This window comes from Castor canadensis, chromosome 8, assembly GCF_047511655.1.
Source record: "Castor canadensis chromosome 8, mCasCan1.hap1v2, whole genome shotgun sequence".
Lineage (NCBI taxonomy): Eukaryota > Metazoa > Chordata > Mammalia > Rodentia > Castoridae > Castor > Castor canadensis.
Genome location: NC_133393.1, coordinates 103,273,620 through 103,289,034, shown reverse-complemented (window position 1 = coordinate 103,289,034; position 15,415 = coordinate 103,273,620). Strand labels below are relative to the sequence as shown.

Genomic DNA, 15,415 nt, shown 5'->3' with positions numbered 1-15,415 from the left:
GCAAGCAAAAGACCCTGAATTCAAACCCCAGTACTGCCTCCACCCCAAAAAAAGTCTTGAACCTGCTACACAAAGTTACTTTTCAGTGACTTTGAAAAAGCAGGACCTTAAGCAAGTGTCATTGGTTAAGGAATCAAGATTCTTTCATTTAACAAATCTTTATAGAGCATGTACTATATATAAAATTATATATTAGAGATAATCACCATTATTTGCCTAAATACAGCTATTAAATATTTCTCTAATCATTGTTTAAGTAAAAACTAATGAGCTTTAATGAAAGTCCCAGGATTAGGAATGCAGTGAGTTCTAGAACTTTAAGTTATCTGTTTGAAACTCTGAATGCATTTTCCAATAGAAATAATATAACAAACAGCAATTAAGTTCTCAGGTTAGTGCACAAAAGCCTGTAACATAAGGGAATCAAAGTTTTTAATACAGTTCTATAAATCATTGTTTAAGTTACAAAATAAGATTTGTTTGACATCTTCTTCCTTTTTTGGTGGGGGCAGGACTGAGGTTTGAACTCAGGGACTTGTGCTTGCTAACAAGGAGTTCTATCACTTGAGTCATGTCCCCGGCCCATGACATATTCTAAATGAGATCATTTCCCTTACGGTTTACAACTAAAATAACCTGAAGATTATTTGTCATAACTTTCAACAGACAGATAAAATAGCACCAACAATGAAAGTCAGAGTCAAAGTAAGCTACTATCTGAAATAAAACAAAATACCTTCTCTAAAGTGGCACTTTCAGTTTCCAACAATGGGTAGAATTCCCTTACTTAATTAAAGAAACACAAGGTAGAGTTTGTTGAAGACTGAACCAAGGCACTCACAAAAAAAGTTAGGATTCCTTAGAAGCCTAAAATGCACACTTTATTGGTCAAGTTCTAATCATAGGATCTTTACAATAAGGTCAAATCATCTGACTAAGTATAAAAACATGAAACCCCTTGGTGAACTTCTAGGTGAAATAGTAAATTAAACTGCAGGTATATCAAACTGTTTTAAATAAAAGTCAAGATATAAAAATTACATTTACTATGTCACTGAAATATTCTAAAAGAATATTTCTTTCTAAAAGAAAGAAAATTGAGCAGTTTGTAAAGAATTTAAACAATACCTTAAGAGAAAAGGCCAATAGTGATTCAATGTTAAAAATTACAATTCAGGAAGTAGTTAGAGATTTTTACTTGTATATATTATTAACTTGAGTTTCTCTAATAATACCATTTTTTCTCTGACGATGTTCCTTTAATCTTATAAAACCACACTTTAACCCTATTTTACTGTGGAAAAAAACTGAAACTTCAAGAAGCTCCAGGTGTACCTGCTTTGACTCCAAACCCAAAATCCCCACTATAGTACTGCTCATCACAAGGTACAACATGGTTACTGCAGGTCCTCAATATTTACTGTAAAGGAAGTGGCTCTGGGTAGTTTATTAATTCCTCTTGGGACTGATAACTCTTATCAACCTCTAGTAGCCTGAATGACACATGCAAGAAGTAAATCTGTTTGCAACTGAGTGATAAAACCATAGATGTGAGAAGCAAAGGTTTCACAACGACAACTTTTGAGAGCAAGAAACTGACAGAAGTTTTTCAATGCTGGCTTGGCCGGTTCCGAGTCTGAAAAAGGCCAGGAAAAGGTGAGTGTGCAATACATACACCTAGCTGAATTAACTGGGTCGGCTCACTCCACGAACTTGAAATCAGAAGACAGGAGAGTGGGAGAAATCAATCGCGTCAGTGTCTCAAACGGCTAGTACAAAAAGCGCTTGTGGAACAAACTACGGATTTACAGCTACAAAGGTGAGGACCGAATGAAAAACAGGCAGGCTGGGGACGACGGACTGGTCTGCCCGGACCGAGGCAGCTCGCGGCGCCTTCTGACGTCGCGGTGCTTACCTCCTTGACAGGTGGGAATTTCTTCTTGCACTCCAGTGACAAGGCCCGCAAGTCGCTCTGCATATTCTCCAGCAGCTTCTTCACCGCCTCGGGGCTAGAGGTGCCGGACATGATCACCCTCCCAAAGTCCGAGCCAATTTCTGAGACGCACTAATAAGCTCTGGCACTGTCAGCTCCTTGGGGCGACGGGCCCTTTCGCAATCTGCCTCTTGTGGGCTCCGTAAAGGGCTCACTCAGGCGGGTCTGGGCTGCGACCCCGAAGCGCGCCTGGCCGCCCCCCGCAGCCTCCTTGCAACACCCCCCCCCCCCCGCCGGCTTCTCTCGGAGCAGCCTCCGCAGTAGCCACGCTCCGCTAAGCTCCGCCAGTGCTGGCCGAGGAGCCCACAGGGCGGGAAGGTCCCTCCCGCTGCCGCGGGACCCGGCCACAGCGGGCGTCACCAGTCAACCTGGCAAGAAGCTTCAGCGCTGGCTCCCCAGGCTCTCCAGATTCGCCGACGCCATTAGCCGACTTGCCCACAATTCCAAGCGCCGTCGGGCCACGTCAGTCGCATTTCCGGGCACCGCGAACCCCGCCCCCACCGTGGCCAACCAGAAGGCGAGTCTTCGGCGGGGGCGGGGCCACAGCGGGGTCGCACACGGGGCAGGGCGGGTTCCGGGTGGGCAGCGCTCTCTCCAGCCCCACCCTGGTATCCCTGTAGGCGAAGGGACGGGTGGCAGCCTCAGAATTTGTTTCTTTTTCCGTGGCAAATGCCTGAACGGAGTCCGGGGATTTACCTCGGCGCGTGTCATCTGTGTATGTTTGTGTGACATTCTGTTTGCTTCCTTTTGAATTAATTTTGTCTCGTCCCTCATCGCTTCTGCCTTCTAGATTCCCTGGATTTGTGACTCATATCAACGCATACCTTAATTGCCCTCCTCCCCCGGACTCTAAATGGCAAGCCCTCTATGGAGTTTTATAAAGGGTCATTGGTCCACTTACGGCGGAGTAATTCCTCAGCTGTTCAAGAGGCAAAATAATTTTTTTCCCTTCTGATAATCAAAGAAAGAATGGATAAAGTTGGCAGACGAGGTAAGAGGAGGTAAAGTTGGTGCCTATTAACAGTGGTTTGGATTATTTGTGCCCATTACACAACCTGTAAGAAAATTGTGACAAGCCAGGCGCTAGTGGCTCACGCCTGCAATCCTAGCTCTTCAGGAAGCAGAGATTAGGAGGATTGCTATTCCAAACCAGTTCGGGCAAATAGTTCATGAGACCTTATCCGTCACAAGAAAGGGTTGGTGGAGGGGTTCAAGATGTAGGCCCTAAGTTCAAACCCCAGCACCACACAAAGGAAAGAGAGAGAGACAGAGAGAGAGAGAGAGAGAAAGAGAGAGACAGAGAGAGAGAGACACGGAGGAACGGAGGGAGAAAAAAGCGTGACCGCTCCTACAATGTAAGTTTTAAATTTAGAGCCTGTGAACTTAGGGGGGAAAAAGCCTCACGTGAAATCTATATTATTCTTGAGGTCCTAGGAAGTTTTTTAGAAATGATCTTTCCAATAAATGGCCCAAACTCTTGCTCAGTGTTTTCCCCTATGTAACCAACTTTTCTTTTAAATTAAAAATTTTTGTTAACAACTTTGGCATGATTGAATCATCTTTAGAGTCTTTTACACCTCTATTATGTACAGTTGAGTAAATACAGTTGCAAATCACTCATTAAAAACAATACCTGTGGGCTGGTAGAGTGGCTCAAGTGGTAGAGCACCTGCCAAGCAAGTTTAAACTGGTAAACCCCAGTACCGCCAAAAAAAATTTTTTTGCAAAAAGAATACCTATGATGATTTGAAAAGCCAATTTTTTTCTTATTAGGGGTAACAAGTACCTATATTTAGTATTCTCTACATTTCCTTATTAAAAAAAAAATTATAGAGCTGGGATTGTAGCTCAAGGGTAGAGCAGTTGCCTAGCATGCTCTTGCAAAAGGCTCTGGGTTCAATCCCTAGCACCACAAAAAGTAAAATTAAAAATAAAAATAGACTTCTACTATAGAAAAAATGAATTACTTTATGCTAATATCAAGCCAGTTATCAGAGATAAAAATAATTTTTTATAAGTTAAGAAATAAGCCAAAGTAAGGGATTAGCATTCCAAAAACCACATTATTACTATTTTAATAACAAACCCAGATATTAAAATACATATTTTTATTCTCATGTGTTGAGAAATACTTTAATACTTTCAAAATTGTAGTATACCTACATATGTTATGAGAATAAAGCTATTGTTTTGTGGTTGCATATTCTGTCTTCATGTAAAGTTACATTAAATGCCTGATAAAATTAACCTTTTATTACCATAAATAATACTTTCACATGGTAGCTAAGCTCCAGGCTCTGGAGTCAAAAAGCCCTAAGCAGCAATCTCAGTAACTACCTGTATAACTCTAGTATATTATTTAACCTTTCGCATCTTTGTCAATCCTTACCATGTAACCTTTACATGAAAGAAAAATATGAAAGTGCTTTTCTCATAAGGTTGATATTGCAGGTAAAGTGAAATGCTTGACACACATTAAGTTTTGAGTAAGTGGCTTTTTAAAAAATTATTATCATTATATTATTAGTAAGTAGTAGTGCTTGGGATTGAAACCAGAGTCAAGTATTTTAACTTGGTGAACTTTTAGTAGTCATTACTAAGTCTTCATTAACTTCAAAACATAATTATCAGTGGTGTTCAACCTTCTAGTTGAAAATTAGGAAATCCATGACTTTTTCTAAGTCCTTGTTAAAATTTTTAGAAAATTTATGTATTTACCAATTAGCAAGTATTCATATATAACAAAAACATCATTCTGAAATGTGTGTTTTAGTTTAATGATGAAATAGAAATATTACTGTCTACTTTTCAATTCATCATTTAAGTTGTTCACTTTTAGCACTTATTTATTCTCCTTGTGAACTTTTCTTTACCTACTCCTTAGATATTAGTGTTTCCCACAATTCTATTCTCTGCTCTCTTTCAGTTTATTCTCTCTGAGTGATCTTATGCACACCAATGGTTTCAATTATTACCAATCTCCATTACTCTGTCTAACCCCATGTTAACAAATACCAATGGAACGCCCAGATTAACAGAATTATACAACTCAAACACTACTTGGGCTTATTTATCTAAGAAATATACAAAAGAATTTTTTGCAATTATCATCTAAGAGATTAAAGTGCAAACTTCTAAACCTTCCAAATCTTCAGACCTTCTGTAGAACATAACATCCAGTGTTCTGGAAACTTAACTTTCTCTTTCAGTACTAAGCTTATATATATATATAATTGGACTGGTTCTCTACATAGCCTTCTCTAGGTACTACTTCACCTAGGCAGGATAGCTCATCAGTCTATTGTACAATACACAATATGATAACTAAGGTACAGTATGGAGGATATTTAAACATAAACAAATTATTTATTGTCAACTTCCCTGGGCTAAACAAAATTTCATCCAAGTACATTCCTAAATTTAGTACTATGAGAATAAAACAACCAAAAAATGTTTTTCTAGCTGTCTCTGAAAGTTACCATATTAAGCCCTTAAGCATCAATCTAACTCCAGAGTGTTTGTCTAAGATCCAGACATAACAATTACTGCCTATGGACATCTTTACCTGGAAGTCTCATTGGCACCTCATATTCCTCTCCCAAAGGAGTTGATCCTCTTTATACATTGTCTTTTTCAAAGAAAGGTACCTCCATCCATTTCCCAAAACAGTAAACTAACAAACTCATTCTTCCTGCTCCCTCATCCACTAGTTCAAAAATGAATCAAATTCTGTTGCTGTATCCTCCTTCATAACTTTATAACTCATCTACATTTTTCCATTCCCATAGCTTACCCATGTCCTTTGCCACTCCTGCCTTCTACTGACTTTCTTCCTTCTGTTTTTACCCTATCAATTATGTGCTTTCTCTTTATGTATCACATTCAAATTTCTCTAAAAAGAAAGAATCTAAGTAGTTCAGAGCATCAAACATACATGGGTATTCCTATTTTGCTGTGTTTTTTGTAGGGCCACCCCAAAAAGCACTGAAAAGAATACAAGTAGGAGCAGGCACACCTATAGTCCAAACACCTTCCATCAGGGTGAGTGGCTTATGTGATTAGGTTGATAAATTCATGTGGTACAGACGTGGGCATCTATGATAAAGAAAATGCATTGGACACCTATTTCTTGTAGGAATTAATAAGAAATTTTACTTGTAAAAGTGTAAATTGTTTTTTACATTCTTTTGGTAAATTCATTTAATTACATTTTAAATATTGACAATATAAAGTTTTTATGTTTGGGAATTAAAATTGTGTTAGTCACTATTATTAACTTAAAATGTAATTATAGTTACACTGTTATTGTTTTCCTTTGACATCATTAATTCTTTACCTCTGTATTACTTTTCTTGAAATTAACACATTGCTAGTTTTCTTTCTCTAAGAATTTTACTTAGGAATGGTCAGTCTTTGATGCCAATTGTTATATGTTATCTATGTATTCCTTAAAACATATTCTCAAAGCTTTAATTTTCAGAAATAAAAATTGTAACTTGCAATTGGTTTAAATTACACACTAATGCAGGAATGCAGATGACTTCTTTAGAGAATAAAGAAATGATTACAAAGACAAATTATGAATAGAGAATCTGTAATTTACTGTTTGAACACCTATTTTCCTAGGTAGACTAAACTGCTTACATGTTTTGTTACGGTTATTCTCACACATTTTAAAACATTTTTCTGTCTTTATTGTAACAGCTTTAAAAACATAAAAGTTATTATTTTATGTGATACATCGAAGTTTGGTCCCTGTTGTGAGGAATGGCAGTAGCAATGAAGAATGAAGGACCAGGTTTTTGACAGGACAGCCATCTTTAATACAAAACTTCATAGTCAGCTACTGAAGTATGCACAAACAGATTTACTATAAAAAATTAGAAGCAACAGGTCACCCCTAACAGATCTTTCACTCCTGGCAGCTCATCAAGTGTTTAAATCAGTAAAAGGAGGAGGGGGGAGCATGTGGATTTGCAAAGTTCTATGTTGCAGAGGTGAGATGAAAATATTGTGCTCCACAGCAGCCTGTTTAGAGCCCAGAGGATTACAGACTCCTTTGTCCTGTAGTTGTGATTTCTCTGGAGATATTTCATATTAACAATAAATGGTGTTTGTTGAAAGAGGAGTTTCTTTAATAGTTCTGTTGATGTTTTATTTTGGTTTATTTATTCGTATGTGCATACATTGTTTGGCCCATCCCTCTTTCTCCCTCCCCTCTTACCTCCCCTCCAGGCAGTTCTGTTGGTTTTGTACCATCTTAAGACCTTGTGCTTTATTTTCTTAGTTTGCTTTCAGGCTTGTTCCTATGAAGAAAACCACACTGTCTAGACATCTTCCCATCTTTCATGGCCAATTCTCACATCAGAAATCACATTAATGGGGGCATCAGGCTAGACTTATTCATGGCCTTCATTTTGAACTGCCCTGTGGACTAGTTTTTCACACCTAACTCAGTCCTTTGATGCCAGCTATTGACGTCCTAAGGGAATTCCAGGAACCAAACCGTAAGGAGAGATTTGTATATAGATGATTTGTTAAAGATGTATTCTCAGAAGACATCAGTAAAAGTGGGGAAAGCAGGGAAGAGGATGGAGGCAATCCAACAAAAAGAGGGCAGGGGGATTTAAGATGTCTTCTAGGTAAGGGGACTATATCACACAAATCAGCAATTGTAAAGGGCCCTGGCACATGGGGAAAAGAAATTAAAGAATACCTAGGGCAGTCCTTTAAAGGAAAAAGCACACCAAAAGAAGAAAGCAGACAAGGCCAGGGTGAGGTGTAGAGAAATTACAGTATGATGCACAGGGATATGGGTAGAATGCTCACTATACTGGTCTTACTGGGTCACCTTCAGTCATTAAAATGAAAGCCAGTCACTGGCTTCTTCTAGATTAACTCATCCCTGAGACCCTCTTACCCCACTTCTACAGCTGGAGCAGTACTCAATAGATATACTCTAGTCCAGTGGTTCTCAACTGAGGGCAGTTTTGTCCCCTCCCAACTCCCATCTCCTCATTTTCCCTGTACTAGGACATTTGATAAAATCTGGAGATACTTTTGATTGTCACAACTTGAGGAGTAGATGCTACTGGCATCTAGTAGGTATAACTAGTGCTAAACATCTTATTATATACTGGACAATTTCTCTCCCCACTGCAAAGAATTTTGCAATACAAAGTGTCAGTTGTGCCAAAGTTGAGATACCCTTTGTCTAACTGTGTTCTCCTATGTTTGAAACCCTGATTTGTAACCTGTCTGTTACTCTTAATTCTCTAGGGTGATTCTTTTTAATCCTCAGACTCTTCCCCAGACTGAGAGTCTATTCCTGATACTGAGCTCTAAGTCATGCCCAACTACCTGGATCTCAGAAAGTTGCCTGCACTTAGGCCCTCTGTATCTAGGAGTTTGGTCTGCCCAAAGGGCTAAACAATCAGTTCTTTTGGCAGAGTTTTTGAAGTTTACTTATCTATTCTGACTAGTAATGTCATTTGTTTGTGAATCTGTCCTGTGCCACCTTCCTGTCTAGACTTCATCTTATGACTTCAGTTTAATCTGTTTTCCTGTGACCTTTCTTCCCACTTTTCAACCTACTGGTCTTTCACCAATTGGGTACATACTGTTTCATACTCCCATCATTTGTCATTAGCCGTGTCTCATGACAGTTAACACATCTGTGTCCAGCTGCTTGACAAGCCACCTCAATATCTTCTTTAGAGTTACAAGACATGTCCCATGAGACCAGTCATAGAGATCGGAAATCATGTTGGCTTAGCTTAACATTTCATAACAGGAAAAATCAGGAGACAGTCCAACCAAAGCAGCATCCAAACTAGGTTTTGTTTTATAATTCTTCCTCTAAGTTGACAGAAAATAGTTACAATTTACAGAACAACTATTTGGGAAGCTCTATACTAAACATGTTTACTCATTTAACAAATGGTCACAAAAATCCTGTGACTTAAGAATTACAATTTCTGTTTTACATATGAGGAAACTAGGACTCAAAAGAGATTATTAATTCATTTGCTAAAGATTCTTTAGCTAGCAAGTGGTGAGTTAGGATTCCAAGTTAGAGTTTTTGACTCTAAAACTTGTACTCCTCCCTCGTCTGTACTTCAGAGGTAAAAGTTACCCATAGAAAATCTGATAAGGCTGGAGGTTTATCTCTAAATAATAGATTGAGAAATCTATTGTTGATTGGTACCTTCCTTTCTGATTGTTTAAACATTAGGAAATTTAGGTTTGTCACATCACTCAATGTCAAAGAATTTCTTTATATGACAATACATATTTCACTGTAATGTTATTTGTCTCCCCACTGCACTACAAGTTCTTCAGTGGAAAGGTTATTGTGTTATTTTATTTGTAGCTACACTCCTGAAAATTGGGTAGTTTGTGTGTATATGTATGTGTGTGGGGGTGGGAGTTTGTGTATGGTTTACATAAAACCTTACTGCCAAAGAAAACAATTAACAAACTGAGATTATTAAACTCTAAGAACAGTCACTATGCTCCCCAACTTGAACCAGTAAAAGTGGGCTGGGTACACACACACACACACACACACACACACACACACAGACACACACACACGACTCTAAAAAACATCTGTTCTTGATGTGGATTATTGTCCTCAATCCTAGAGGAACAAAGGTATGAAGAAAGTTAGAAAATTATCAAGGCAAGAATTTCAGCAAAGGAAAACACATTGGGCAACTTGTTCCTACAGAGAGAACTGGGGTGAATCTTATACAAGTGAGGGCTGCTGTATGCCCAGCACCATGTATCTTTTTACAAACCGCTGCTTACTTCCCTCAAGAAATATTTGTTGACTGAGTTGAGTGAATGCTGACTCTAAGATAAGATTTCTGTCTTCAATTTTTAGGACAACTATAAAAATGCAAGCCATTGTAAAAGCAACTATATGTGGCATATGATGTGTGCCAAAAGGAAGTATCTTAAATCTTTGCAATGAAGCTTGATTCACAACTGAGAATTCTTTTTGAGGTCAGTGAAATTGGTGTAAAATTCCTAGCACAGTGCTTGCAACAAGACTGCTGCTCACGAGCATTGGCTCCTTATCCTCTAATACAGAGCCAAGAGTAGGCAATGAGTATTTTCCCTCAGCACATTTATGCACTGTATATTATATATTTTCATTGTAAGATATGTTTGGGGAGCTAGTTTCATTTTTAAAATTATTGGCAAGGCCAGACCTCAGTTCAAGGGAGAAGCTCATAGGGTCCATTACTCCACACAGAAACACCAAGAAAATGAATAAAAACTGCCAGAATCAACTTCATTAGAACTCTAGAAATAGCCAAAGGTTTACAGCAACCTGATAAACATAGAATCACGAAAAAATTAACCAGAAAGAGCACTTTATTATCTTTTCAAAAACCTAGTTTTTTTGGTTTTATGTTTTCTATTACTGATTTCTAACTTTATTCTGTTTCCTTTATTTTTCATTTCTTTGAGTTTGCTCTGTTTTTCTTGATCCAATGTCTGCGGTAAATAATAATTTGCTTGCTTTTTGTATTTCTGAAAGTGTCTCTGGAACCATTAGGGGTCCTCCGGTGACACTGCTGCTCTAGGCAGTATTTGTGGCTGTCAGTACACACCTGTGGAAGTGAAATAGACCAGAAACTACCTCATTTTTAGAAAACTTTATTGCCAAAGAAATCAATCTTGTAAGAACCTGAGAGTATTAAACCCTAAAATCACCAACTGTACCAGCAAAAAGTAGGCTGTGAAAGCTGTGTAGGGCCACCTCCCCATGATCTTTCTCAGATTCAGTTCTGGAGGGTAACAGGCCCCTAAGGAAGAGCCCCTTTATAGGGCGGATATAGGAACTTCACAAGACACCAGGCAAGGGAATTTGTCCTACACAGCAAGACCACATGAGGCCAGGAAAGAAACTGATTTCACTGCCAAAGAAGGGAGACTTTGGTTCTCTTAACCATGGTTACTTTGAACCACTTTCCAGATTTGTGTTCTTACTGTGGTTGTTTTCTCCCTCTTCAGTGTTGTACATTAGATAGCTTGTATTTGAGTTGCTAGATATCTATAATAAGGAGGTCCCATATGAACCTGATGGAGAAAACATTACCCAGAGAACCTGAACTTTGATCTGAATATAGAAACTGGATAACATTTTCAGGTTTTTTTTTTTATCTTTCTCCTTAATAACAAACCCACTTTCATTTAAGGTGGCAATGTGCCCAAGTAGAATATCACATTTTCTAGCCTATTGTATAGTTGGATAATGTGACAGTTAATTTTGGGTGCCAGTTCCACTGGATTGAGGGATATCTAGATGGCTGGAGAAGTATGGTGTCTGGATGTGATGGTTTCCAGATAAGACAGTTCTATGGGCAGGCAGGCTGGAGGGGCAAGACTTGCCTTCAGTGCAGGCCCGAGGGACATATTAGGAACTCTTCTTTGTTCTCTTGGACTTTCACAAAGGCTTTTGGCCTCAGACTGGGGGCTATATCATTGCATCCCTGAATCTGAGGTTTCCATACTGGTACTGAGCCATACTACTGATTTTTCCAGTTCTTGTAAAGGGCCAGTCATGGGTACCCTCAGTATTCATGCTTCTATGAGCCAGCTCCCCTGATAAATATCTTCTTAAATATCCTACTTGTTCTGTCTCTCTGAAGAACTCTAATACTGATATGTTTGTAAATTCTGGCCAATGAGATAAACGAGAGATTGATAGGTAGGACTTTGGGAAAGGTTGGCTGAAGTATAGTTTTGGCCTGTGCCTTTCTTTCTGTTTCTTACCTGGCTAGTAAATAAGATGGTTGGCCCTCCAAGTTGGTACCTTGTGATCTTAAGGGTGGAAATTTCATGCTAAGAATGGAGAAGAAAGCCTGTCTCCTGTATGACTTTACAGAGCTGATTTTTTGTTGTTGTTTTTTAGCCCTTGATTGTCTGTTTCTCTGGACTCCCGTTATGTGATAAAATTAGCCCCTCTGTATCTCTGTATTACTATAAATGTGTCTCTTCTACTAGCAACAACTGAACACAAGTTGTTATTATTCAGGTATCTTATTATTTCTATGACTCAAAACTTCTGAGAGTTATCAGTTACCAGGTGTAATCCTCCCAATCTCTGCCTCTCAAGTAGCTAGAATTATGAGCATGAGCCACTGGTGCCTGGCTTATTTTGGCATTTTTTGATGCTAGGCAAGGGCTATACCACTGACCTATATCCTCAGCCCCAATAAAGGGGTTATTTACAAAGGTTGGGCAGGCTTAATCAAATCTGTAAGGAAAATGAAATACTGTGTGCTAAGAATTCCAAGGAGTTGTTACCATATTCCCACCCCCCCTGAAGGAGGGGGCCTATTTGCTGAACCTGGTGAGAGAAGTTGCAGTTGTGGGTATTCCACTCCTCTAAATAAAACTAACTCCAGCATACTTGAAGGCAGCAAAGCCTTGCCTTCACTCTTTCTTCTCTCTCTACCCTTCTGCCAGTGCTTCCCACTGGCAAACGCAACAGAAATCCAAGGGTGTAAGGGAGCCTATGGATTCAGCAAGTTAAGTTTGCTAGAGCACATGGAAGGGGGAAAAGGGTGGAAAGTGGATTTGGAAGAGAAAAAGGACAACATCCAGTACAAGTGGTGATCATACAACAGCCAATTATGTAACCTATGCTTTTCTTCCTATAAAATTCTTTCCTACTACTGCCAAAGCCTTGAACAGAAAGACATTAGGAGTTCAATGACTATTTTCATCATTGTGTCTGATAGTATCTTTACCTGGCTCTCCTCCACTTTAGCAAATTCAGTACCTCTGTCTGCAATCTATGGGATCTCCCTGTTTTCAGTCATAAGTGTAGTAGCATGCCTCCTTTGATTAAGAACATATTTAACTACAGTCCACCCATTTACCTGAGTACCTGGGCACTTAATGTACTTTCCCCCTTCAGTCCCTATGGTAGCCAATACCGATGGCCAGTTACAGAGTTAATAGTATTTTGTATTCTTTTCCTAGAATGGGGAGAGCCTCTAATGTCACTTTCTTCTAAATAAACCAAAGCATCATCTTTCTAATGTTTAGCTGGATAGCTATAGCTCACTTGGTAAATTTTATGGAAATCAGCCCTTCTCTAGGTTTATGCAGTCAATCAACTCCTCTACAGGTTGTCATATATTAGATGGTTCTAATTGCTACACAGGATCATTAAATTACAGTCCCTTAGCTCAGATCCCAAATTCAGATCCTCCAAGCAGACTAAAAGAGGCAACTCTCCCCAGTTTTATCTCTCTCAGCAGCCCAACATCCCTGCCTCTTACTATCATTCTCCCCAAATCAAAGTAATGATATACACTTGTTCTACAAACTCCAACAGTAAGTATTGCAGTATTGTTTTCCCAGTTTTTAGAATTATTATGTTATTTTTGTATTAGAAGTACATTGTGACATTTACAAAAGTTCTTACAATATATCATAGTTGAATTCCCCTCCTCCATCATTCTCCTTTATCCCCCACTTCCCCCAGTATGGCAGTATTTTAAAGGCATTTTATTAGTGTATATTAATTACATAAAGGGGTTTCATTGTAGTATTTCTGTATGGCCATATTGATATCCTAGTACTTCTCAACTACATAACCATTCTTTTTTGTTGGCTATACAGAGGTTTGAACTCAGGGCTCCTTACTTGTTAGGCAGGTGCTATACCACTTGAGCCATGCTTCCAGCCCAATATGAAGGATTTTGAATGAGAATATTACTTTTTTTCTGGGACACATCTTTATCGTCAGTTTGGTCTTATAGCAACATTGGGAGCTAGATAACACTAGAGCAATCCATTGAAAATTATGAGGGGAAAATTATAACTAAGAATTATCCATCCAGCCAACTTTCACTTACATGTGAGTGTAGACATCATTTATCCTGTTGCTGGGGATGTAAATTGGCAATAAGTGTCAACATAAAAACAGGAATACCACCCAAAGCAAGCTACAGACTCAATGCAATCTACCAAAATTCCAAAGGTATCTTTTGCAGAAATAGAAAAAAAATCTTTAAATTCATGTGGAATTTCAAGTGACCTCAAATAGCCATAGCCAAAACATTCTGAAAAAGGAGTTAGAGATCTCACATATTCTGATTTCAAAATATATTACAAAGCTACAGTAATTGAAACAGTATAGTATTGGCATAAAGAAAGACATACAGACTAATGAAACAGAATAGAGAGCCTCCAAATCAGCTGTCATGTATACAAATGGTCTTTAACAAGTTTGTCAACTCAATGAAGAAAGAACAGTCTCTTCAACAAATGATTTTGGGGAAACTGGTTATCTACAGGTACAAACTATGAATTTGTATCATTACATTATACCATATATAAAAATGGATTAAGGATCTAAGCATGGGACTTAAAAATATATAATTCCAAGAAGAAAACATAGGGAAAAATCAATAGTATTGGCAATCATTGTTTGGATGTGATACTGAAACTACAGGCAACAACAGCAAAAGTAGACAAATGGGATTACAACAAACTTTAAAAACTATGCCTGAACGAGTGCAATCAACTGAATGTAAGGGCAGCTTACAGAATGGGAGAAAATACTTGCAAATCAAACCTGATAAAGGGTGCATAAAGTACTTCCATCATGTTCACCCCCCACTACACCTTTTCCGTTTACCCTTCTCATTCCTGATGTTACCCATTCCCAAGCAGAACATGTTTACATTCCTATGATGATACTTTTTATATTATATATACATAAGTAAAAGAGACAGGACAGTGAATGATACAAATACAGGTCTTACTGAGAATATTAGAATTTTCTGTTTCCCTTCCCGTCAGTTCCATCTCTCTCTTTTCTGCTCTCATGACACAAAGTCCTTCCATGTTATGGCTCTGTCATCACATTTGCAATCTAGCTACAGGAAGGAGAAGAAGAAAAGGAAGAGCATACTCCCTATTTAAGCAAAATTGCTAGATTTTGCATATTATTACACTAGTCCATTAGCTAGAACTTAAGTCACATGACTATACCAGGCTGCAACTTTGGATCATGTTCTGAGCTAAAAGTTTGTGATCTTACTACTTAGGAAGAAAGTACAAACCCTGGAAGTGTTGTCTTCTTAGTCTCTGCCATTGTAAATAGAAAAACATAGACAGGAGACCAGAAAGATACATAGAAAAGCATTAACACTGGTTATCACTGGTTGGTAGGATATTGGAAAATTTTTGCTTTTAACCATGTATGACTCAAAAAATTTTTAACTGAATATGTATTTTTTGTTATGAAATACCCATGTAGTATTTATTTATTCTTTTTTTTTATTGTGCTGGGTGGGGGTACATTGTGGCATTTACAAAAGTTCTTACAATATATCAAATATAGCATACCTGAATTCACCCCCTCCTTCATTCTCCTTTATCCCCCTT

The 15,415-nt window shown here is 38.3% G+C and overlaps 1 protein-coding gene and 1 long non-coding RNA gene across 5 annotated transcripts in view; one reads left to right on the top strand and one right to left on the bottom strand.

Annotated features, from left to right (window-relative positions):
* Positions 1 to 2,440, bottom strand: part of Mon2 (MON2 homolog, regulator of endosome-to-Golgi trafficking) — a 118,071-nt gene extending 115,631 nt beyond the window's left edge. For all 3 annotated transcript variants that reach the window (XM_074083809.1, XM_074083810.1, XM_074083811.1), the window contains exon 1: positions 1,916 to 2,440. In XM_074083809.1, the coding sequence (XP_073939910.1) occupies positions 1,916 to 2,026 (111 nt within the window). In that variant the 5' untranslated portion in view covers positions 2,027 to 2,440. The remainder of the gene's footprint in view (positions 1 to 1,915) is intronic.
* A 125-nt stretch (positions 2,441 to 2,565) lies between these two features.
* The window catches only part of LOC141425786 (uncharacterized), a 44,682-nt gene continuing 31,832 nt past the window's right edge, over positions 2,566 to 15,415 (top strand). For both annotated transcript variants that reach the window (XR_012450888.1, XR_012450889.1), the window contains exon 1: positions 2,566 to 2,984. This is a non-coding gene — a long non-coding RNA (uncharacterized lncRNA). The remainder of the gene's footprint in view (positions 2,985 to 15,415) is intronic.